Source organism: Chiloscyllium plagiosum, chromosome 17 (assembly GCF_004010195.1).
Source record: "Chiloscyllium plagiosum isolate BGI_BamShark_2017 chromosome 17, ASM401019v2, whole genome shotgun sequence".
Lineage (NCBI taxonomy): Eukaryota > Metazoa > Chordata > Chondrichthyes > Orectolobiformes > Hemiscylliidae > Chiloscyllium > Chiloscyllium plagiosum.
In genome coordinates this window covers 33,683,722-33,709,111 of record NC_057726.1, presented here as the reverse complement: position 1 = coordinate 33,709,111, position 25,390 = coordinate 33,683,722, and the positions used below count along the sequence as shown (strand labels likewise).

The window sequence follows — 25,390 nt, the reverse complement described above, 5'->3', positions numbered from 1 at the left end:
TTAGCGTTCATTAGCAGAGGGATTGAATTCAAGAGTCGTGAGGTGATGTTGCAGCTGTACAGGACCTTGGTAAGGCCACATTTGGAGAACTGTGTGCGGTTCTGGTCGCCTCACTTTAGGAAAGATGTGGAAGCTTTGGAGAGGGCGCAGAGGAGATTTACCAGGATGTTGCCTGGAATGGAGAATAGGTCGTACGAGGATAGGTTGAGAGTGCTAGGCCTTTTCTCATTGGAATGGCGACAGATGAGGGGTGACTTGATAGAGGTTTATAAGATGATCAGGGGAATAGATATAGTAGACAGTCAGAGACTTTTTCCCCAGGTACAGTAGTGTTATACAAGGGGACATAAATTTAAGGTGAAGGGTGGAAGATACAGGGGGGATGTCATGGGTAGGTTCTTTACCCAGAGAGTGGTGGGGGTATGGAATGCGCTGTCTGTGGGAGTGGCAGAGTCAGAATCATTGGTGACCTTTAAGCGGCAATTGGATAGGTACATGCATAGGTGCTTAAGCTAGGACAAATGTTCGGCACAACATGTGGGCTGAAGAGCATGTTCTGTGCTGTATTGTTCTATGTTCTATTTATTTATTAATGTGTAATGAGTTCTTTGTACAGGATATAGTAGTTGGTTCATGTTTATTGTTGTTATAATATTATATTTTCACATTTTTGTAGTTTTATAATTTTGTAAAGAAAAATTCTTTCAATAAAAATTTTTTTTGGACATTGAAGCATCTCAGGCAAGATACCCCCTTCTAGCTTGCTGTTCTTGGACAAAATGAGGACACTTAAGGAATATTGCCATAGCCCAATAGTTATTAATACTGTTAAAACGTGGAAGGCAATGGGTCAGAACAAGGGCAATATTGCCAAAATGTCATTTTTTTACACCCATAGTTGGTATCCCGGGTTCTCAGCTGGGGTGATGGACTCGGGGTTTAAAGTGGTGAGCAGCTAGGGGTGTGTCTTGCTTGGGTGACTTATTCAGGGGGGTATGCTGATGTTGTTTGACCAGTTGGCTCGGAAATACGAGTTGCCCAATAGGGACCTCTTCCGTTTTTTAAAATTAGAATTTACATACAAAAAGAGATCATACTTCTAACTGATTTTTGCAAATCTGACAGAGGGTGAAGAGGGTGCTGAGAACACACATTCTGTCAGCAATGTCTATCACCTATTGGAGAGGGTCCCTCAGAAGAGTCCAAATGGCTCTGTATGGTATGGGAGAGGAAGCTGGATGTTGAGATCTTTCCTGAAGTATGGGAGGATATCTGGAAAAGTGCAAGAAGGATCTCGAGTTGGAACAGAAACTTACAATTGAAAATTCTCCACAGGGTCCACTTGGCTCCAGACCACCTTTCATGGTATAAAATGGGAGTATCTCCAATGTGTCCTAAATGTAAAGTGAGCATGGGCAGGCTTACTCATTGTCTCTGGTCTTACCACAGGCTACAGGCATACTGGAGTACTGTGGGAGGCAAAATAGAGAAGGCCTTGGGGGCAGAGGTGGAGATGGAACCAGTATCCTCTTCTTGGCCTTGATAATCCACTTCCATTAGACGTACACAAAAAAAGCTTTTCAGCATCCTCACTTTTTGTGCAAGAAAGAACGTTCTGTTAGGCTGTGTGCCTGAAAACCCCCCAGGGCTGGCGTAAGCTGGTCATGGAACACACCCATTTGGACTTTCTTAGAGGTATGGTGCACCATAAAACTGAGAATTTCTTTAAGACATGGCAGCCCATTTTGGACTACCTGGGCACAGATTTGTCTGCCATACTAATAAGGGCCTTTAAAAAGCCATGACAATTCAATTTAATGAAGCTGGTATCCAGAGAGGAGGAACTATGAACACATGAATGTGTATACATTTATGCTCTCGATGGTCGAGGGCTATTACTTTGTTTTGTCGAGCTGTATGGTCATCATTATTATTGTCATTTTTTTTAGATAGTTGTTAGTAATCAGTTATTACTTATGTAATTAGTGGGTTTCTTTATATTGCTTTGTATTTGCTCTAATATCCAAAAAATCCTTTTTTATTCAATAAAAGTATATTATTTGAAAAAGGTGGCTACAAGAGCAGATCAAAGGCTAGGAATACTCGGCAAGTAACTCACCTCCTGACTCTCCAAAGCCTGCCCACTATCAACAAGTCACAAGTCTTATGTAATACTCACTTTTTGCCTGGATGGGTCCAGCTGCAACAACACTCAAGAAGTTTAACACGTTCCAGGACAAAGCAGCCGCTTGATTGGCAACACAACCACAAACATCTACTCTCTCCACACTGATGCTTAGTAGCAGCAGTCTGTACTATCTTCAAGATACACTTTAGAAATCACCTTAGATCCATAGACAGCATCTTCCAATCCCACGACCACTTCCATCTGGAAGGGCAAGACCAGTCGATACATGGGAATGCCACCACCTGCAAGTAGCCGTCCAGGTCACTTACCATCCTGACTTGGAAACACATCACCATTCCTTCACTGTTTTTGGGTCAAAATCTTGGAATTCCCTCCTGAATAGCATTGTGGGTAAATCTACAGCTGGTGAACTACAGTGGTACAAGAAGGCAACTCACCACCACCAACTTCTCAAGGAAACTAGGGACAGGTAGTACATGCTGGTCAGCCAGCAATGCCCACTTCCCATGAATAAATTTTAAAATATTTGCTTTCCCAATTTGCAGCACTGACGCTACTGATGATGTAACATGAGGCATTATATGTTTCAATGTAAAGAATCAAACTGGTTGCCAACTACGAATGTAAGAACCTACCGTTTCTGAGAAGAGAGACGTATTGCCAAAGCTTTCATTTTGACCTCAACAGGACATATGCAAGAATGTCAAATTTCCGGATCACAATAATTTATTCTCCAGGAGAAAAGGATGCCGACTTGTTGGCAGGTTGACTGATTAGCATTATCAAGTAGGAACCAAGAGAGAACTGTAGGTTTCTCAAGCTCCTGAGTAACTCTGTTTGTTTGCACAGAATGGGTCCGTGTGTGAATGTGTCTTGCTTCAAGCACATTTTAATGAGCCACATTACAATTTGGTTAGAAAATATAAAAAAAGAACAGCAGAGTGGGATAAGGTAACTTAAGTGATCATTGATTAGCCACTTACATGCCTCACAGCTAAGAGGACATGCCGCCCAAGTCCCCAGTAAAATGGAAAAAATATTGAGTATATTTAGGTTTGTGGCACAAAAGCCACATGCTGCATTTTATGCCTCTACCCAGCTTCATACTTATAGTGGATGAACATAAAATTCAGCCTTATATTTGTTTTAGCATCAACTCTTTCAACGTTTAATCAATCCTGTCCTCTCCCCTATTACATTGTTCACCTTTTTGGTCTTTACCTGTTCACTTTTCCCTGTTTTTGCTTTAAAGCTTTTCATCAGAACATCTTCTAATATTATTGAGGTCATCAGCCTGAATATTGAGCAAGACTTGTTGGATCCTGCTGCACCAGGATCAAAGCTAGTCCTGACCCCATACAATGTTGGAGATACTCACCCATCACTGGGTGTATTCTGGCCCAAGTGGGGGGCGGGGGGGGGGGGCATCTACTGACTAGAAATTTCGAGGAGTACAGGACAGGAGCCTCAATAAGTATTTATTAGGGGAAGAGATAGCGTAGTGGTATTATTGATAGTCCACTAATCTAAAAACTAAGCTAAAATTCTGGGGACCCAGGTTTGAATCCTGCTGTGGCAGAAGGTGAAATTTGAATTCCATAACAAATATCTAGAATCAAGAATCTACTGATAACCATGAGTCCACTGTTGATTGTCAGAAAAATACGCCTGGCTCACTGATATCCCTCAAGGCTGTTCTCATCTGATCTGGCCTACATGTGACTCCAAACCCACAGCAATGTGGTTCACTCTCAACTGTCCTCTGAAATGGCCTAGCAAGCCACTCAGTTGTATCAATCACTACTAGGGAAAGGCAATAAATGCTTGCCAGCTAGCAATGTCCATGTTCTAAGCGAATTTTAAAACAAGCTCTCTAGCTGCTTTGACTTACGATCCACCACTTGAAAGCAGGTACCCAGATTCTATCTGAAAGTGGTTTGGGAGGCAGGACAGCTTAGGCAGATGGGAAATAGTGGACCTGGATGTGTCTGATCCAGCTGCCACATGTCATTGAAAACTCATCCTATTATGGGAGCTTCTCCTCACAAAGCAACCTCACCAGCTGAACCTTTTATCATGGTTTAAGCTATACATGTACAGTATTGAGACGATATATGAACAGGATGATACCTACCTAAATATCTCCAGGGTCTTGTGATCAAGGACAAGATTTGTGTTGCCAGCCAAGTCCAGCTCTTGCAAAGTGGCTGGCAGGGTCTCAGGCATCAAGATCTCTGTAAGTTCATTACAGCTTAGATCAACTAACTAAAACAGAATAAAGAAAATTGAAGTTAGTGGTAACATAACGCAATGTAGTAATGATGGTTGCTTATACAAAGTAAACAATGGTGCATGTTTAATCTCTTATCAACTAGGCAAGTGATTGAATAACCAATAGATAAACTCAGTTGCTTCATACAGTTTCATTCAAATTATCCATAGATAAGCAAAGGAAATGGAAACAAATTCCAACTAGATAAGGAATTTTGACTAGAAATCCAGATTATTTTAAGCTGCAAAGTTAACTGCAGTAGCTACTTGCTGCCATCTAACTATTTCAAACTTCAACAATGAGATACACAAAGTTTTGATTTAAGTTTCTATTCTCGGCCAAATTAGATAACAATGCAGTTATGAACTGCATAATAAGAGACTAGGCATAATTAGCCATTCCCCACAGTGACTTTTTTCCCCTTAAGCTCACTTCTTCAATTTTTATCTTCATGGTAAAATTTCACAACCCTATAACCATAACAAAATTCATGAATGTATACAGAGGAACCTCGATTATCCAAATATCAATTCACCGAATTTCGGATTATTCGAAGATGATCTCAAGGTCCCCATGGAAATATTACATCAAAGATGTGTTTCCAAAACTGATCACATCTTTTGTTCACAGTGATTAAAAGTGAACTCGGCTTATTGAAATGCTGCTGACAACAGTCCTAGACATCGATGGGACTGACATCCCGCCATCTCTCTCTCCCCACACACTTTCCCTGGGGTTCCACACAGGAATGTACCCTAAACCCCCCTTCCCCAATAATCTCTTCAACATTGTCCTGTACAGGGCAAAGGTGAAACCTATCAAAATGTTTCAGTAAAAAGTTGTGTGTGTGGCTGCGTGTGTGTGCGTGCTTGCAGGTGGTATTTGGAGACTCATCCCCCCAAAGGCAGCAGCAGTCTTGTTGCTGGTGTCCAGTCTGGCTGCCCTGAAGGAGGGGGTCAGGGCAGCTGAGTCAGACTGGGTGGAGCCACAGACGGTGGGTAGTGGTGGACCATGGGGCGTTGCTGGATGGTGGGCGAGGGTTGGGCAGGGGTAGGGATTGGATGGGTCGGCATTGGGGGCGGGCTTCGACGGCAGGTGGGGCGTGGGAGGCAGTGTTGGACATGGTTGGGGGCTGGCGGGGGAGTGGGGGGAGTAGAAGACAGCAGGGGCTCGCACATGGTGTGCTGCTGCCTTGTCTCCTGAACAGGGAGCGGACTTAACAGAAAACCCAGAGTCCCAGGGAAGAGGCATTGTATCAGTTAACCGAATAATCAATTATCCAAACGAAATCGTGCCCACTCAATCTTGTTCAGATAATCAAGGTTCCTCTGTATTTGTTCTTTTAAAAAATTGCTATTCCCTATTCAATTCCTTCCTACGTCATATCTTAAATAAGAAAACATAATTTTTATTCAATATATCAGAAATCAAGAGCGTGCTTGGGGTACATTAGCTGCACTTTATTGAGAGGCATCTAAGTTACCACGTGTAAAATATACGATAAATTTGGCAATATCAGCATATGAAATGTAAATAAGATTATGGAGTAATAGTATACTGTATAGAGTGGAGGGGGGGAGAAGTTAATGGTAGCTTTCTATCAAAAGATACCCTGTCCTGGAATACCAACAACAATGTGGTAGAGTTGGGAGAGATGAAAGGAGAAGAGGAGGAGAAATACAACACAAAGCATCACAGAATCAGCCTGACAACACTTTGCACCTTAATTTCTGGTAAATGCAGGATCTCTGGAAAGACAGCAATACTGTTGGAGTGAACGATGAGTGTGTGCAATCGCTTGCAATTTGTGATGGTGGTAGGAACAGCTTTCAGCTTGTTTCCACTTAGATTCAGTTCCTCTAGTAGCTCCAACTTTGACAGCTTACTGAAGGAAAAGAGTAAAATTAGTTAGCAAACCAGAAGGATAGATGTTCATTATTTCATTAAAACAAACACGCGAAGTTACTAAATCATTAAACAGTTCAGGAGATTAGGGGGCTCTACTGGCACAGTGATAGTGTCCTAACCTCTGCACCAGGAGGCCCAGGTTCAACTCCCACCTGTGTATAATAACACCTCTGAACAGGTATTTTAGAAAAAGGTTCAGTAAAAAAAAATCAGGAGACTATGCAGCTCTTGTGGCATAGTCATAGTGTCCCTATTCCTGGACCAAGAAGGCCAGGTTCAAGTCCCACCAACTCCAGAAATGTGTAATAACATCTCTGAACAAGTTGATTAGATAAACAGGTTCAGGAGATTAGCAGACTCTAATGACACAGTCATAATGTCCTTACTTCTGAGCTAGGTGGCCTGGGTTCCAGTCCCAACTGCTCCAGAGAGAAGTAATAACATCCCCGAACAGGTTATAAAGAAAATATTTTCAAGAAATTAGCGTTTTGTTTTTCCACATCTGATACCCAGCTTTGAATTCAATACAATCTAATTAATGAATATCTCCTCTCTTTGAAGGTCCATGACTGTGATTAAGTGAAAGGAATTTGGGTAGTCTTACACAACTACTAGTAAGATCAGGCCCTTACAGTCAAATTCTGCCAAATGAAGAGATGGTGTTTTTGCTACATCAGCAACCTTCATCACTAAGAGTGTAAAGTATTATTCATATGACGTTTTAAAAAGAACTCTATTCTGCAATTTCCTTTCTAGTTGTATAACGTTCGATACACCATTCCAACATTTTTGATGAACAGATCGTCTACGAAGAGAAATGTGCTTTACCTGGCTGGAAATGATTGAAGTTGGTTGTAAGCCATATGAAGGACCCGAAGACGTGGGTGCCCAGTCAGCACTGGGACACATTTATCAGTCAGATTGTTTCCCGTTAGATAAAGTTCTTGCAACACACTGAGACTGTCTTCAATTTCACTGCTAGGAGGCAGTGATTCCAGGTTATTTGCAGATACATTGAGACATCGCAAGCTATAACAAACCAAAGTAAATTTTACAAGATATTGAAATATTTGTTCTTTTATTCCTGAGTTTGTGCACTGCGGTCAAGGCCAGAATTTACTGTCAATCCCCAGTAGAGAAAGTGGTGGTAGCTGTTCTCATGAATTAGTGTAGTCCACATACTGATGGCAGAGGGTTTCAAAAATTTGATTCAATGATAAATGAATGATTGGCAAAATAACCTCAGGTCAGGATTGAGACAGACTTTTAAGTAAATTTGGAAGTGATGATGCTCCCGCAAATCTGCCGCCCTTGCCCATATGGATGGCTGAGTACATGAGCTTTGGAGGGGTAGATGAAGAAGCCTGGAAGAAAATCAGACACTGTAGCCACATTATGGTGGTGTGTAATGGAAATAGATGTCTAGATGTGAAGCATCAATCAAGCTGGCTACTATTTTGTAGATTAGTTTATGGAATGCTGTTGCAGTTACACTCATTCAGGCAGCTCAAAGTATTCCATCATATAACTGTTTTCAGCCTTGTACAAGATTTACAAGTTTTCAGGACAGAGGATAAGAACCATCAGCTGTTTAATATCAACTCTAACCTGCTACAACAGCCACTTCATTTACATGACTGGTCAAGATGAATTTATAATCGAAAGGGTCTCTTACATTGCTGATGGGGATCTTGGTAATTGTAATTTCACTGCATGTCAAGTTTTTCCTTATTGGAGACAATGAGTGGCTTTCACTTCTGTGGGATGAATGTTACTTGACATGCCAACCCAACCCTGTACATTGCTCAAACCTACTCCATTTTGAGACATTATGAATTGTGCTAAACACTGTGCAATGATAGAAGAATGGTCAAGATATTTGGACTTGAGATTCTAGCCTGAGGAACTCCTGAAGCAACGTCTGAGATGATCGGTCTCCAAGAACCACAATCATCTTACATTTATGTCGATTTCAAATGAGTTACAAAATAGGAACAGATCCCATTTGTGCAAGTTAGCTGACACTAATTTATTAAGTTTGTTATCATAATTAAATAATATTTGACTTTATATGTTGGAAACAGGAAATGATAACTTTAAAATAATACAAGGAGCGTTTTTTAAATAATCAATTACTGAATGAACAGTGAGTGTGCATTGGAATGATTTACAAATTAAAGATACAGCGATTTTGCATTCATGAAATAAATGGTTTTTTTTAATGAACATTCACTAAAAGAAATGCTATTACTTCCTAGCAACTATAATGTTTCAATAACACTATTCATAAAATTAGACAATTTATCAAGAGCTACCTGCCATTGCATAATGACACACATGCCACCAAAATAATTGGTGGAATACAGAAGAGATCATTCTGTGGAATAGACTTTCCAGGTGATACTGAAACATTAAACTTCTAAAGATTCATTTTAATGACTGATGATATTAAAAACTTCATGTTTTCACTGCCCGGAAGGGCACAGCAGAATGTTAAAATCATGACTTCCTGTTTGTGGTTAAATTTATTTACATTTGTCATCTTATGACTTTTAGCAGGTAATGTATTGCCTATAATTTAAAGGAAAGATTGTAGCAAGCTGAGAGAAGGAATGAGAATGACCCTACAACCACCATCCTCCATTTACAATTCTTCCACTTCTATTTGAAATATTCTAGAAGTGATGAAGAATGGTGAAAACTTTTGGAGTTACTGGATGTAGCTTTAGGTGTGGAAAAGCATCAATACAAACTGCTTATGTTTCTATTTGAGCAAGCAACACAAGTTTCTTTCACAAACAAGTACAGAGAATGCTGGAGGAACTCAGAAGATCTGGCAGCATCTGTAGAGAGAGAAACAGAGTGAATGTTTTGAGTCTAATATGACACTATAGTTCTGCAGTCATACTGGACTCAAAACATTAACTGTGTTTCCTTCTCCACAAATGCTGCTGCACTTGCTGGGTTTCTCCAGTATTCTCTGTTTTTGTATCAGATTTCCAGCTTTCACAGTATTTTGCTTCTATACAAGTCTCTTTCAGCTCATCTACTACCAGAATCCTCATTCATGTTTTAGTTACCTCTGGACTTAACCATTTCCTAATACTTAGCTCCTCGACTAAGCTCTGAGCTTGCAGAATCATTCTGTCATCCACCCTAACATTGTCAGCAGATTTGATGACAAGAATGGTGCTATTGTTGCCTATCTTGCTTACCTACACCTAGCAGAAGCCAAACATCAACTCTTGACATTGTCTCTATCCTTCCCCATGTTATGATCTCATCACTCTATATAAAGCTATTATTTCCAGGACTGTTCCTGAGCTTCTCTCCTCTGGAGATCCTCACAGATGATTTAAGACTGCAGCGTTTTTTTTTTTAAAGTTCATAATGACCAAACCAATATACTGAAGCAGTTTTTAAAACATAATGTTGATGAGTTAGTTTCTCTTTTTTTAACATGTTCACTTATTATTTGTATTACACCAAGTCTATTAATTATTTCAAATAAACTTACATAGTAGTCACTAAACTTTAGACGGGAGTATAAATGTTAATTTGTGATTTGAGTTTGAGTTTTCAGAAACAAAAACATTAGTTAGTAAGTTGTTTGACACTCTTGTATTCATGCAACTATGTGCACCAGTATCGTGAGGGTAATAAACCTCACTTCATAACCTCATCATTTCATAACAATCTAAATTTTAGCCATACTGGTAACACTGGAAAAAAAAATCAACCAAATAACACCACAAGACAAATGCAGCATCCATTTCCATGTTTCGAAAATATCACTTTTAAGCTAAAGAATGTGGTAGGCTTAAACAAAGGAAATAAACAAGATCAGAACATCTCCACTTACGTTACAGTTCTTACAAATTTGTTATGACAACAAATTAATTAAAATTGTATTAAATAATTTGAAAAATTAGTTACACACAGATCCCTTCACATAACTCACAAAATGTTTTACTTACTTCAAAGCCTTGAGGAAAAGTAACTCTGGAAGGTCACTTAGTTGATTATGTTGTACATCAAAAACTTCCAGGGGTGTGTGCTCCAGGTGACTGGGGAGACTCTGAAGATGGTTGTGCCCAACGAATAACTTCTGAAGGCTCAAGCTGCAGAGTAATCTGAGGCAAACAAAGACAAAATATTTTTCTAACATTATGTATAAAAGTTACATTGTTTATGAGGTACCCCTACCACATTCTGTTTTCTCCCCTCCTAGCCAGAAGCTTCATGTGGCAGTATGGTTATACGGGTACCAGCAAGACACTTGTAGTATGTCCAAAGAGACATTATTTCCATGTGAACTCAAATGATTTTTTTAATCCTAAAGAAAGTACCATAAATTTAATCCTGTCCCCATTTCATGTCTATAAAGAGATTTTCTAGGATCCAGTCAGCACCTTGCTAGGTCTTGTCAAAATAAACTTTATTACGTAATTCATCACTTCCACCCCCAAAGAATACAGAATTTCCCAAATAAACTTTTATTCTACATTTCAATCAATCCAATGTTTCCCCATCCATAAACATCAGAAACCTTAATCTTTGATACACTCACCCCCACTGGAAGACTACACCACATTTGTGTCTAGAACAAAGTGCTACATTGGACTGAGGTGAAGCAGAGCAATAGCATGCATAAGGCAAATAGCAACTTTCTTTCTAGTCTTCCACTGCCAGTTTCACCTGTCCATAAGCTAAATTCAAAAGAATACAAGAATATTCTTTCAGGCACAGTTTTAAGAATGTATAGACCAAATAATCAGGTGGGCATTCTGCATTAATTTTCTTTTTCTAATACTGCTATTCTTTCTGTCTACAAAGTAGAGGGCCCTGGGCATTAATATATGTAGCTTCCAGTATGTGCAAGTGCACCACTTTGCAAGTCTGACTGACAACCTTAAGTTCTTTGTAAGCATAATTCTTTGCAGAGTCAGAATTATTTAGTCACTATATCCAATCACAAAATTATTGTGAACGATGAGCAGCTTGTTGTGAGTTTTGCAAGCATGGGCAAGTTGGATACAGTCAGTACCATGCTATTGCAAACAGTCTAAAGGATATGCTGTTTGATCCAATCTGCCAGTTTTTCAATCTACATATCTAATATCATACCAACACACGGAATTCATAATTCAAAATGCGCCTTATTTGTGAATAGGCAATATAATGTTTTGGTTTGTCAGCTGCATCCTGTCAATGATGAATATCACTCACTTTAAGACTACATAATAGCTACGTGTAACAGCGGGATGCTCAAACCTGTGAGATACTTCAAATGAAGAGTAAAGCAAATTGGGCACATTTAAAGATCATAAATGACATGATGTAAACACTGTTTTTCCTTTGCTTTGGTAATTCTTGCAAATTGTCCTGATCAATGCAAGATGAAAATCTCCGTCAAAATGTGTCTTTTTTTTCCACAAATACAAGTTCGATATTGGCATCGTTGTTATGGCCAGCAATTATTGCCCATCCTAATTACCCTTGAACTGAGTCACCACTTCAGAGGGTAGTTAATAATCAATTACTTTCACATGGGTTTGGAATCACATGCAGCTAGACAGGTATGATGGCAAATTTCTTTCGCTAAAGGATATCACTGAACTAGATCGTTTTTTTTTAAAAAATAACTGTTGATTGTTGTTGTGTTCACCATAATGAGATTACCTTTCTTCTTCAGACTTCTAAATGAATATAAAATATCTGCTGGGATTTGAATGTGCTCAAAAAGCATTCATTTGGGCTTCCAGATTACTAGACGAGTGACACTCTCATTCAATCACCATCCATCCCCCAAATACGATCATGGTTGAACCCTACAGAAACTTCATTTTCCTACCTTATCCTTGATTCCACTAGCTCCCAAAATTCTATCAACATCAGGCTTGAAGATGCTCATCAACTAAGCACCCACAGTCTTTAAGGACAGATTTCCAAATATGTCAACTTTTGTTCAGTGATAGTACTACCACTTCAAAGACAAACAAATCATGACTTCCAGCTTCAGCTATATTTCAGTGTATAATTCTGGCTGGAAATCTAGGGTAATATTGTGTAAGTGCTGCACCACCTTCAATGTCATCTATCAATTTAATCCTATACCCCGCCTGTGCTCACAGGATGACATAAAAGATTCTATGGTGCTATTCAGTAAGAGCTGAGGAGTCCTATTGATGTCTTAGCCAATACTTATCCTTCAATCAAAAATATTAGTTCATTTTTGAGTCCTAACTGAACCAGAATTGTTTGCATTGATTCCTATATTACAATAGTGAACAGATTTCAAAAATGCATCAATGAGAAAGAAGCTATTTGGCAACATGGTGGCTCAGTGGTTAGCACTGCTGCCTCACAGCACCAAGGACCCAGTTCAATTCCAACCTTGGACGACTGTCTGTGAGGGGTTTGCATGGGTCCCACTGTGCGCTCCAGTTACCTCCTATAATCTAAAGATGTGCAGGTTAGGTGGATTAAGGGTTCATGGGGATGGAGGGGGGTGGTATGTCTGGATCTGGGTGGGATGCTCTTGGGAGGGTCGGTGCAGACTGGATGGGCCAAGTGACCTCTTCCTGCACTGTCGGGATTCTACAATTCTAAGATGCTTTGAGGTTGTGAAAGGTATCATATAAATGCATGTTCACTACCTTCCCTGATTCTCACTTATTTCATCTACACTTGGGGGCAAAAATGCAAGACAGGTACACACTAAAAGAATGCAAAGGGCAGTTATAATAGGCATAGGAAGAAAGTAACAGAGAAACAAAAATAGCAGGAGCAGCTGAAAGATTATGAAAGAAAGACTTAAAGAGAAAAGACACAGTGTGATACTAACATAAGGGAACTACAAACAGGTCTTCCAGAATCTTCAAACCTTTTGTCTATGTAGCAGGAACTTCAGGGCAGGCATGTGTTCATAATTCTCAATAATACACCTTACTGCTTCATTATATTGAAATTTATCCAAATAATTCATTCAATGGATGTGCAGGAACCTAACAAGTGGCACTTGTAGTAAAGGGACGAGTAATCCAATAATCAGCATTTAGTTGTTTTGATTGAAGGAGGAAATTTTGCAAGAACACCAGGAAAGTCTTTTTATTTAAAAAGAATTCTAAGATTTTAAGTGGATAACAGGATTCTGATTAAATGCTTCAACATAAAACAGCTCCTCCTACAACTCAAAACTGCCAATCAGTATACTTGCCAGCCTAGATTATGAATAAAATCATTTATGATCAATCCCTACAAAAGTCCAAAGATATCAATGTTATCAACAATGCTAAACTAAAGTGCTTCTTCACAAATAGCATTAGTGAAACCAGTCAGGATATCCAGCTTTTCAGACCAAAACCAGGTTCCAAATTGTTGGCTCCATGCTTGCTTCATCTGATAAATGAAGTCCTTAAGACAACTATAGAATCTTGAGGGGGGCGGCAAGTAGTGACATGAGTTTATTAAGAAATCTTCTGTGCCTTAATCCATAAATATCAGTTGAGCACTTTCGTCCTTTCTCACCTCATAGGTAATTCTGCAATCAGGTTATGACTGACATCCAGCAGCTCAAGTTTCTTAGCATCACATACCCAGTCAGGCACGGATTCTAGTTTGTTCCTATTGAGATAAAACAAGATCATTTGATCATAGTCCAATAAATCTCTGATTTTTACCTGAAAAAATATTTTGTAAAACATAAACTAACTCACCAATATGCGGTGAACATTTTAAAATTACTGATGTATTATGTGAAATGTCTATTATTTTCAGAGTACATGTATATTTACACATACATTTTTGGATAAAATAGAGCTGACAAACTATTTGATAGAAGTAATTAAAATCATGAGGGATCTGGACAGAGTAGATCAGACAAAACCACCAGTCAAAAGAATTGAGAATGAGAGGGCATAGATTTTAGGTAATTTACTAAAAAAGCAATGCCAACATGAAGACAGATTTACACCCACCTGGAGAGATCAAGATGAACCAGTTGACCAGGAAGTGGATAGATGCTCAGTGTTGTCAATTCTAAGCAAACATTCAAAATAAGTTTAATAGAAACTCTAGTCAATAATGAGACTACAAGTTGAATATAAACAGATCACTCATTACTTCTCAGGTCTTCATTCCTGATTACATCATACATGGGAGTACAAAAAAACAGTTTTAAACAAATTAAAAGGGGACTTTTTTTAAGCTATCCCAGTCTAGGGAACTTCCAGTAAATCTATAGCTCACTTGGATGGTCCATGGGTCCTGAAATCCACACTATAATAATTCATATTACATAACAGACTTGTGAACTGTACAACTGACTGGTGAGCAATTTATAACTTGTGCACTTAAAGAACTGCTGCAATATGCACATTAAATTGTCTCAGTGACAAGAATCAGGTAATAGTTGTTAACGGATGTTCATCAGACTAAAGGAAAGTTTGTTGTGCAAGGTCCCCAGGGGTCAGTGTTTGGATCAGGAAGGTAAATTTGAATTCCAAAGAATATAAGACTAGTCGATAGACTGGACTGTCAAGTGGCAGATGAAATTCAATGCTAAGAGGTGCAAAGTGATTCATTTTAGTAGAAAAAAAATGGAGAGACAGTAGAGTGTACAACTCTAAAGGTAGAGTTGAAGCAGAGTGACTTGCATGCATGTGCACATAGGTAATTGAAGGTAGGAAAGGCACAGAGAATCATGAATAAAGCTTACAATTGCTTAGGTTTTATGAATAACGACATGTCAAACAACAGTAAGGATGTGCTAAACGTATATGATGTGAAGGCATTACAGAATATGAAAAAGTGATTAAAAACTGAAAGATCTGCAGATGCTGTAAATCAGAGACGAAAACAGAAATTGCTGGAAATGTTCAACAGGTCTGGCAGCATCTGTGCAGAGAAATCAGAGTTAATGTTTCAGGTCAAGTAACCCTGTGCCACTTGACTCAAAATGAGAAAGGGTTACTTGAACTGAAACATTAACTCTGATTTCTCTCCACAGATGTTGCAAGACCCACTGAGTTTTTCCAATAATTTCTAGTTTTGACTATGAAGAAATGATTAATGGGAACGGTTCCTGGGATGAGGAACTTCGAACACAAACATCAGTTGGAGAAGTCAAAACTGGTTTGTTTCGAGAAAAGAAAGCTGACGAGATCTAATAGATGTATGTGAAGTCGTGAAGAATCTGAACAGAGTAGATGAGGTAAAACCATTTCAGTCATGAAAGAATCGAGAATGAGGGGACACAGATTCAAGGCAATTTGCTACAAAAAGAATAGCAACAAGACAAATCATTTCAAGCAGCAAACAATTAGAATCTGGAATATCGGCAGGTTCAATCAAGGAGCCAAAATGGAATTAAATGAAAAGAATTCCATGAAAAGAAAGAAATCGCAGGGTTTTGGGATGAAGGCAGAGAAATGGGCACTTGGTTAACTGCTCATTTGGAGAGCTAGTACTTAAAATTATTCAGGCAAATGGCCTCCTTCAGAGCGGCACGGTGGTTCAGTGGTTAGCACTGCTGCCTCACAGCACCAGGGAACCAGGTTCGATTCCCACCTCAGGCAACTGTCTGTGTGGAGTTTGCACATTCTCCCTGTGTTGGCGTGGGTTTCCTTCAGGTGCTCCCATTTCCTCCCACAATCCAAAGATGTGCAGGTCAGATGAACTGGTCATGTTAAATTGCCCATAGTGTTTAGGTGCATTAGTCAGAGGGAAATGGATCTGGGTGGGTTACTCTTCGGAGGATGGGTGTGAACTTGTTGGGCCAAATGGCCTGTTTCCACACTGTAGGGAATCTAATCTAAACTAATTTTAAAATTTCAGTACTACAAATTATTATGGTCATTTAAACCAGTAGTCATTCAGTCTTTAAAATCTTAATAGAAAGTGGCCAAATAGTTCAAAATGGATTGACTCACGGTTGGAACCAGCATACAATGTCCTCAAAGAGAATCCACTTAATGTGAGAGTGGTCAGATTGTTGCGCTCACAATGCAGATGTTCAATACTCGCAATTACACTTAAATCAAGTTCAGTCAGCAGATTGTCTCGTAAATCCAGGTAAGTTACATGATTAATAGCTTCTAGGCTGTCCATTATTACAGTCTTAATTGAATTCAACCTAATAAACAGAAAGAAAGAAAAATGTTGATGAAAGCCAAAAATAAACTGTGCTCTTAAAAGGGTTAGTAAAAACTAAAGCATAAAATTTAAATTCTGGGCCTGTTACTTGCACCAACAATCAGGATTATTTAGCAGATATAATTCTGATTAAATTACAACTAAAAAGAAATTTACCAGATGGTATTTCAAAGCTATGACAAAGTGAGCAAGAAAAGTTATTCAATACATGGCATCTAACTTTAAATAAGTGACATTTGAATTTCTAAAATAAAATTATGTAAAATGGATTAAAAACCAGCTAAGTAAATATCTGAAGGTATTTACAAATTGGCACAATTTCTGATGTGGGAAATCTCCATAATTCTCTTCTTGGTCTTGCATTTTTCTTAAATTCTTAAAGTTGGTGAATGTCAGATCTGAACCAGATGAGATGCAGCTGTAAAAACCAGTATTATTGGAAATGCCTGATAAATTAGTACTGTGTTGTTATATATAGATCAGTTATTTTCCAACAGAAATAGCAAGAACGTAGACAAGGAGAATGAAAGATAAAATGCTTGAAAAAAAGAATTAGCGGGTCATGCAGCATCTGCTTATTTTTTTGTCTTTATAGGTGCTGCCTTTCCTATTGAGTTCTTTCTAGCACTTTGTTTATAGGTCAGATTTTCAGCATCCAAAGTACCCTGCTTTTCAATTAGGAAGAATGAAATCTAGTTAAGAAAAAAAAAGTGTCTAAAGACACCAAAAGGACATTTCAAACTACTACTCCAAACTATATTCAACACAGGTGATTTGTGCATTGCTGGTGTCTCTCAAACAGCAAATGAGATAAATGATTAGGATGTCTGTTTTTAATCAAAGAAACAACATGTGTACCAAAACATGAGGAGAAATACTTTCCTGTTGAATAGTGTTACAGATTCATTTACACCCAGCCGAACACTGGAAAATTCAGAGAGCCTTCACTAGGAATTGTAGCCCAATGCCCATCAACTCAAGTTAGTCGAAATAAGCTTCCAACTCAAGCATTCTAAGATCTCATCTAGGATCAGAACTTCATTTTAATGCAGCATTTAAGGGTCAGTATATGTTATTAGCTCTTGCGCTGTCGAATTAAATTGACAAGCAAAAAAGAAAATTTCATGTTAGAAAGTTACAAATCTCCAGCTTTACAATGACAAATACATATTTAAAGGAAAACATATTTTCCATCTATCTAAATGTTTTTAACCACTCCATATATTTTTATTAGTGTTGTTCAATACATATAAAATTAATTGAAAAATAAGGCAAAGGAAAAGTCACCCTAGTCCAAGAGAACTGCTCTTTCATTAGCAAGAGACTATTGTTAGTGGTTTAACCAGAGAGTCATCACACCTCAGGTGAAGGGAGAAGTTGTGAAGGCAGGGTTTTCTTGGTAACCTCAGCCTGTACAGGAGTTGAACTTGCACCGCTGGCAGCGCTCTGCACTCCAAACTAGCTATCCAGTGAATTGGGCTAACAGGCCTCCAAATAAGGAAGGGATAAAAGATGAATATTTATTTAATATTATGATCTACAGGTGTTAACACTGAAATTTATCAGCAGAGACTTGCAAGTCAATTTCATAAGTTTCTTGAAAGCATTCAGAAATGGCCTCATCACTGTTATGCAATGATCTGACAAAGACTAAATTTTAAAATGGCCTTGGAGTTCCAAATATTTCAATCCTTCTTCTTATTCACTTATAGGATGTAGTTGCCACTGGCAGACCAACATTTATTTCTCATCCAAAACTGATAGATATGGGACAAACTACCTTCCTCACTCAAATCCCATGTCTCAGCAGAACAGACACATTTGCTTTTTTTCACACCTAATTACATTTTCATTTGTCCCTAACCACCATTAGCACTCTCTTTGTCTTTTGTTCTGGGCACCTTCACCATCTGTTCAATTTGCTCTTCTTCCCCCTCTGTTAACAGCATAAAAGTCACTAATTTCCAACCTCTTTCCTTTCTGAAGGGGAGATGTGCCAGACTTGAAGCATCAATTCTGTTTCCCTGTTCAAAGATACTTCCAGACTTACTGAGTTTCTCCAGTATTTTCTGTTTTCGTTTCACCTTATGTATTTTAATACTCCAATCAATAGAAAGCTTCCGCTAATACAGAGGTGGGGAACCTTTTCATGTTGGAAGGCCGCATTATGTTAGTTGTATATCTAATAAGGCCGCATCCAAGAAGCTTCAATTATATATTCTTCAAAATTCAAATTATTTTGTAAAAATCTAACTACAATATACTAACTTAAAAAAAAGAAAAAAATGTTAATTCTAAAGTTAACTAACCTTTTAATGATTGTGTTGTGACTGCTTTTTGTAGGAAAGCATTTGAATATTTGGCTGCAGCATGGAGATCTGCAGTTTTAGCTGATTCTCTAGATGGGTATCCGTCATTTGTGACCTTAAGGGCGCCTTGATTTTGGTTAAGTAGGAGAATGTAAATTCGCAGCAATAAGTGGTTGAAAAGCAAGAAAGCATTTTTCGTGCATGTTGCAAAATTTGGATTCATTCAAAAGGCCACGCACAATTGCCTAGAAGGCCGCAGGTTTCCCCACCCCTGCCCTAACACCTCCCAGCCACCTTCAATTCCCCCAACTTCCAATTTGCCAGTGGGACTTGGACCTGACCTCTTGGCTTAGAGGTAGAGACACTGCTATTGCGTTACAAGAGTCCTCTTGGATGGGATTTGTTTTATTTTTAATAAATCTGTTCAGGCATGTTATGACCCATTCTAAAGCAGCTGGGTCTTGAACCCAGGTCTCCAGGCTCAGAGGTAGGGACACTACCACCATATCACAAGAGTTCTCTTAATTTGTCCTGTTCCTTGTGGACAGGATACACCTGAGCAAATTTCCACATAACTGAACAGATGCAATTATTGGGGGTCTTGTAAAGTAGTGGCAGTGTCCCATCTCTGAGCCAGAAGGCTGGGGTTCAAGTCCCACCTGCTCCAGAAATAAGTAATAATTTCTCTGAACAGGGTGATTAGAAAATACATAGATGCCAATATTTAACAAGGCTCTTTAATAAAGGTAGCAATGTCCCTACCTTTATGCCAGGAGGTCCAGGTTCAAGTACCACTTGCTCCAGAGGTTGTTGAGTCATACAGCATGGAAACAGATCTTTCAATCCAACTAGTCCATGCTGAACATAATCCTAAACTAAACTAAACAAATCCCACCTGCCTACTCCTGGCCCCTATCCCTCCAAATCTTTCCTATTCATGTAGCTGTCCAGATTTCTTTTAAACATTGTAATTGTACTCCCTTCTCAGGAAGTACATTCCACATGCGAACCACTCTGTGTAAAGAAATTTGCCTCTCACGACTTTTTAAAATCTCTCTCCTCTCACCTTAAAAATGTGCCCCCTTAGTCTCGAGATTCCCCATCCTAGGGAAAAGACAGCAACCATTAATTCTATCTATACCTCTCATTATTTTATAAACTTCTGTCAGATTGGCTCTCAACCTCCTACGCTTCAGTGAAAAATGTCACAGCCTATCCAGCCATTATTTCTCACTCAATCCTTCAATACCTGGCAAAATCCTGGTAAATCTTTTCTGAACCCTCTTAACTTGATAATATACTTCCTATAACTGGGTGACTAAGGTCCTGCACAAGTTCAACATGACTTCCCAATTCCTAAACTCAAAGGACTGAGCAATGAAGGCAAGTGCGCCAAATGCCTTTTTAACCACCTTGTCTACATGATGTATAACAACATCAGAACAGGGTGAATACAAAAGATCTACATGCCAATATAATAGCTGTATTCAAACAATTTGGATATGGATGCAGCTAGTTCTGAAGTAGAAGTGCCCAGTACTACAAGCTAGGATCTTGCTCATTACTTTTTTCGCATCCAGCATCGTCAGCCATTTCTTGATATTACAGGCAGTGAATCTAATCGGTTGAAGGTGGCTATATGAATAGGAAGGGTTTGGAGGGATATGGGCCGGGTGCTGGCAGGTAGGACTAGATTGGGTTGGGATATCTGGTTGGCATGGACGGATTGGGCCGAAGGGTCTGTTTGCATGCTGTACATCTCTATGACTCTATGTGATGCTAGGGACCTCAGGAAAAGGCTAAGATGGATCATCAACTCAGAGCTTTTGGGTGAAGAGAGTTGTAAACATTTAAGCACTTCGGCATCAATCTACTGGGTCCCCCCAATCATTGAGGATAAGTATATTTGTTGAAACAACTCCTCTGGTTAGCTAATGGTCCATTACTGTTCATGAGTGGATGTAGCAAAATTGCAGAGCTTTGTTTATCCGTTGGTTATGGGATTGCTTACCTTTGTCTAGCATGGAAATGGTTCAGTGTTGTAGCTTCACTAGGTTAGCAGCTTATTTTTAGGTATGCCTGGTGTAGCACATGGCACATTCTCCTCATTGAATCAGGGTTAATTGAAAGAAGGATTTGTTGGGCCATCAGCCTACAGATTGTAGTTGATGAATGTTCAATTTTGAGCTATCCCATTTGCTTGGTTCTGGATCGTTGCTCCTAAAAGCTTTTCCACCAAGGCTAAATTGACCGGCCTTTAATTTCTGGATTTACCTGCTTTTCTGAAGAAGGCTTAATGTTTCCAATTCTTTAGCTCTATACCACATTAGAAAACAGCACATTTCCGGCCAATACCTCCACAATTTCTTCAGTATCTTTTTTATACTCCATCCAGTCCTGATAACAACTTTAAGTACAACCAGGCTTTCTACTGAATCTTCTATTAAAGTTTAGTCCAAACAATAGTCTAACTATTATGACGAATTTGGCAGTATCAACTTCCTTGGTTAAAACAAACTGCAAAGTACACATTTAGTATCTCAGCCATGTCCTCTGCCTCTGTGCATGGATTGGCCTTTCACTCTTTAATCAGCCCCAACTATCTTCTTACTATTTATATATCTATTAAAGATTTTGGGATTAACCTTTATGTTGGCTGCCAGCCTCTTCTCATACTTTCTCTTTGCTTTTTAATTCTATTCTGAAATTTCTAAATTCAGCCTGATTCTGATGCTCATGATTAATGTGGCATCTGTCATATGTATTTTTGTCTGCCTGATCTTACTCTCTCTTTGGTTATGCAGGGATGTCCAGCTTTGTTTGTCCTATATTGCTTCATGTGAATGTACCTTGATTGAATCATCTCTTCCTTGAGCTTTGGCTACCAATCTTTGATTCCAATTCACATGCAGTAGAATCATGGTCACCCAGTTAAAACTGGCTCTTTTCCAATTAATTATTTTTATTCTAGGTTGCCCCTTTTAGTAAGGTTAACTTCAACTTTTTCATATCATCATTGCTGTTTGCAATATGTTCCTTCACTGATACTTGATTCACACAATTCATCTCATCCCTAGAATCAGATGTAGCAATCTCACCTACCTTAAAGGTTTGGAAACATACTGATCAGAAACACTTCTAACCTCAATTTTTGCACTATTACTATAGCAGTCTACATTAGGATAATGGAAGTCCCCAATTATCATTACTCTATGGTTTAAGCACTTCAACAAATTTCCTCCTCTTCCGGCTGTTTAGTGGCCTATGGTTATCATTAGTAATATATCAGTGTAATAATATCTCTTTTATTTCTTAGTCAAATAGACCTTATCATAGAATCATAGGCTGCCTATAGTGCAGGTAGATGCCATTCAGCCCATCAAGGCTGCAGTGACCCGCTGAATAGAATCCCCACACATCCAACCCTCCACAACGTATCCCTGGACTTTGAAACTGCCCAGGCATCTCTCTCTCTAAAACCAAAACATTCTCCTTAATTAATATTGCCACTTTTCCTTTCTTTCCTTTCCTATCTAACCTAACACCTCGCATTCTGGAATGTGGTTCATCCCCATAGATGCACTGAAAATAGCAGGAGTAGGTCCTTCAAGTTTTGCGCCATTCATAATAATCATGGTTGATCATTTAACTCAGTACCCTGTTCCCACCACCAAATCTGCAAGAAAAATATGCAGAAGTGTAAACAGCATAGTTATAATGGGGGACTTTGAGTACCCATACATGGACTGGGACTGTGGTAGTGGAAATGGTGGCAAAGGATAAGCATTCAGAGATTCAGTTGGGAACAGAGTATAAAAATAGGGAGGTGTTGCTAAAACTATACAAGGAACTAATCAGATCACATCTGGAGTACTGTGAACACTTCAGTCCTTCATCTAAAGAAAAATATACCGGCACTGGAGGCAGTCCTGAGAAGGTTCAGTAGATTGATTCCAGGTGTGGAGGGATTTTAACAGGAGAGGTTGGATAAGTTGGGCCTGAACTCAGAGTCTAGAAAAATGGCAGAAGATCTTTTGAAGCATATACGATTACCAAGGGGTTTATAGGATAGATATGGAGAGGTTTTCCCCCACTTATGGGCAAGTCTAAACCTCCAAGGTATAAACTCAGAATAAGGGATCACCCAACAACAGATGAGGAGGAGTTTCTCCTCTCAGAGTGACGTTGATTCATGGAATTCTTTCTCATAGAAAGCTGTCAATGTTGCATTGCTAAATATATTCAAGGCTGAGATACATATATTTTGAATTAGTAAGTGAATCAAGGGTTATGGAGAAAAAGCAGGGAAGTGGAGTTAAGGATCATTAGAATAGCCATGACCTCATTGAATGGTCGAACAGACTTGATGGACTGAATGTTTACTTCTGCTCCTGCATCGTATAATCTGTTCAGGAGAATTCCCCTCGGCAACAGGTACCAAGCTCAACATGAAAGGAAGCACTGAGAAATCTGGCTCTTGGAACGGACGGCAAGTCGATCAAGTAACAGTTGGCAAGGATTTAGGAGATAGCGATGATTGCATGATTGGGTTTAGGATGACAATGGAAAATAACATTTGTAAATCCAGAGTAAGAATAATCAACTGGCAGAGAGCTAACTTAAGTTATCAAAAACAGAGCTGGGCTGGATACAGTGGAGTCAAAAGTTGTTTGCAGAAACACAAATTGAACAACAGGCTACCCTTCAAGAAGAGATAGTTCCTTCACAGTAAAAGTATTTCTCGTGGCAGAAGTTGATTGGCGCAGCTAGTCCTGGCTGACTGTAACACTAATTTACAGTGCTCAAATTTTTAAATATAAAAATGTATTTCACTTTTAAGGTGATTTTACTAATGTAGGGTTTGAGAATGTAGTTTCAAATTATAATATGTTAATATATTTCCTGATGAGAAGGTAGTCAAGAGATATGAGATGAACTCTGCCTTAATTTATACTTTCTTATCAATGACTTCTGTCATTTGTGGAGGTGTCATATATGGTAACTTATAAAACATTTCACTAGTTTTTGTAAAAATACACATGACATTAAATTGCTATTCTGTTCTGAAAAATTCTAACTGAACAGTAATTTTTTTTTGATATTCAGTTATTCATTTTGCAAGTTACTTCAGCTAAGAGTACACAGTACTGCACATATACCATACAGTATTACACATAGGTCCCTCAGCAACTTCCTATCCAGAAAATCCAAACTCCCAATTCTACTGTTGATTAATCTGGAAACCAATGTTTCACTGAAAGTTAAAGGGTTCAAGAACATGACCACAACTTTAAGTGAAGTCTCCAGTACCCAGAACTGCCCTTTATGAACCAGTTCTCTTTTGTCACCAAAACATCATGTTCCTTTCCGTTATTTGCTCTGACAGCTAACTTATTTTTGTGCTTACATACATGCAATTGTCTTTAACATAAAAGGGAAGTCCCTGGAGCATCAGAGGCTGGGGGGTGACCTTATAGAGGTTTACAAAATTATGAGGGGCATGGATAGGATAAATAGACAAAGTCTTTTACCTGGGGTCGGGAAGTCCAGAACTAGAGGGAATAGGTTTAGGGTGAGAGGGGAAAGATATAAAAAGAGACCTAAGGGGCAACTTTTTCAAGCAGAGGGTGGTACGTGTATGGAATGAGCTGCCAGAGGATATGGTGGAGGCTGGTACAATAGCAACATTTAAGAGGCATTTTGATGGATATATGAATAGGAAGGGTTTGGAGGAATATAGACTGGGTGCTCGCAGGTGGGACTAGATTGGGTTGGGATATCTGGTCAGCATGGACAGGTTGGACCGAAGGGTCTGTTTCCATGCTGTACATCTCTATGACTCTATGACTCTAAAAGAAAAGTGAGGTATGGATAAATATGTTACGTTTGAGACATACTAGTTATGTATGAGTTACATTTCAGATATTTTTTGAACATTAAAAAATTGCTTTCAAAAGAGATACATCCTAATTATTTAGTTTCTATTTGATTTCGACATTTCTAATTTGTAATTATCGTATAGTGCATTTGAAAACTGCATTATCAAAGTGGTTATTTACTGAGATCAATGCTGCCATCTACTGGTTACTTATGCTGCCACACTAACCAATCCAAGTTGCAGGAAGCTACCTACTGTAGTTAACTGCAACTGAACGCTGGAAAATTCAATTATAACTAACTGCATTTATATGTAGCACCAAAACCTCCCAAGGAGCTTCACAGAAATGTTATCAAACAAAAAATGACACTAAGTCACATTGGAGAGGATACATATTCCATGCTGGTCTATGTTCTACGAATGGGAGATACAGAAGTTGTTAGATTTATGGAAAAATTTAGGCTCTAGCAGCTCAAGGCACAAATCTCAGTGGTAGAAAATTAAAATCAGAGATAATTAAGAGGTAAAATTAAAAGAGCACAAAGATTTTGGAGGCTTGTATGTTGGAACAATTAGCAAGGGTTAGATGGTGGGTGTGGAATGTGACAGGAGCTCAAGATAATGGTTTTCATCTTGTCAATGATTAAGGAAGGAAACTGTGGTTAATTTAGCATGTGATATCAACATGAAGGCAGTAGAAAAATCATGAGAACTGGTAG

General features: G+C 38.8%; 1 protein-coding gene across 1 annotated transcript in view; it reads right to left on the bottom strand.

The window, feature by feature from the left end:
- LOC122558355 (PH domain leucine-rich repeat-containing protein phosphatase 2-like) overlaps positions 1-25,390 on the bottom strand; it is a 171,769-nt gene that overhangs the window by 31,493 nt on the left and 114,886 nt on the right. The window contains exons 9-15 of the mRNA XM_043706826.1: positions 16,262-16,464; positions 14,309-14,369; positions 13,860-13,955; positions 10,307-10,462; positions 7,158-7,358; positions 6,144-6,306; positions 4,284-4,414 (exon numbers count right to left, since the gene is read on the bottom strand). Coding sequence (XP_043562761.1) covers positions 4,284-4,414; positions 6,144-6,306; positions 7,158-7,358; positions 10,307-10,462; positions 13,860-13,955; positions 14,309-14,369; positions 16,262-16,464 — 1,011 coding nt within the window. The remainder of the gene's footprint in view (positions 1-4,283; positions 4,415-6,143; positions 6,307-7,157; positions 7,359-10,306; positions 10,463-13,859; positions 13,956-14,308; positions 14,370-16,261; positions 16,465-25,390) is intronic.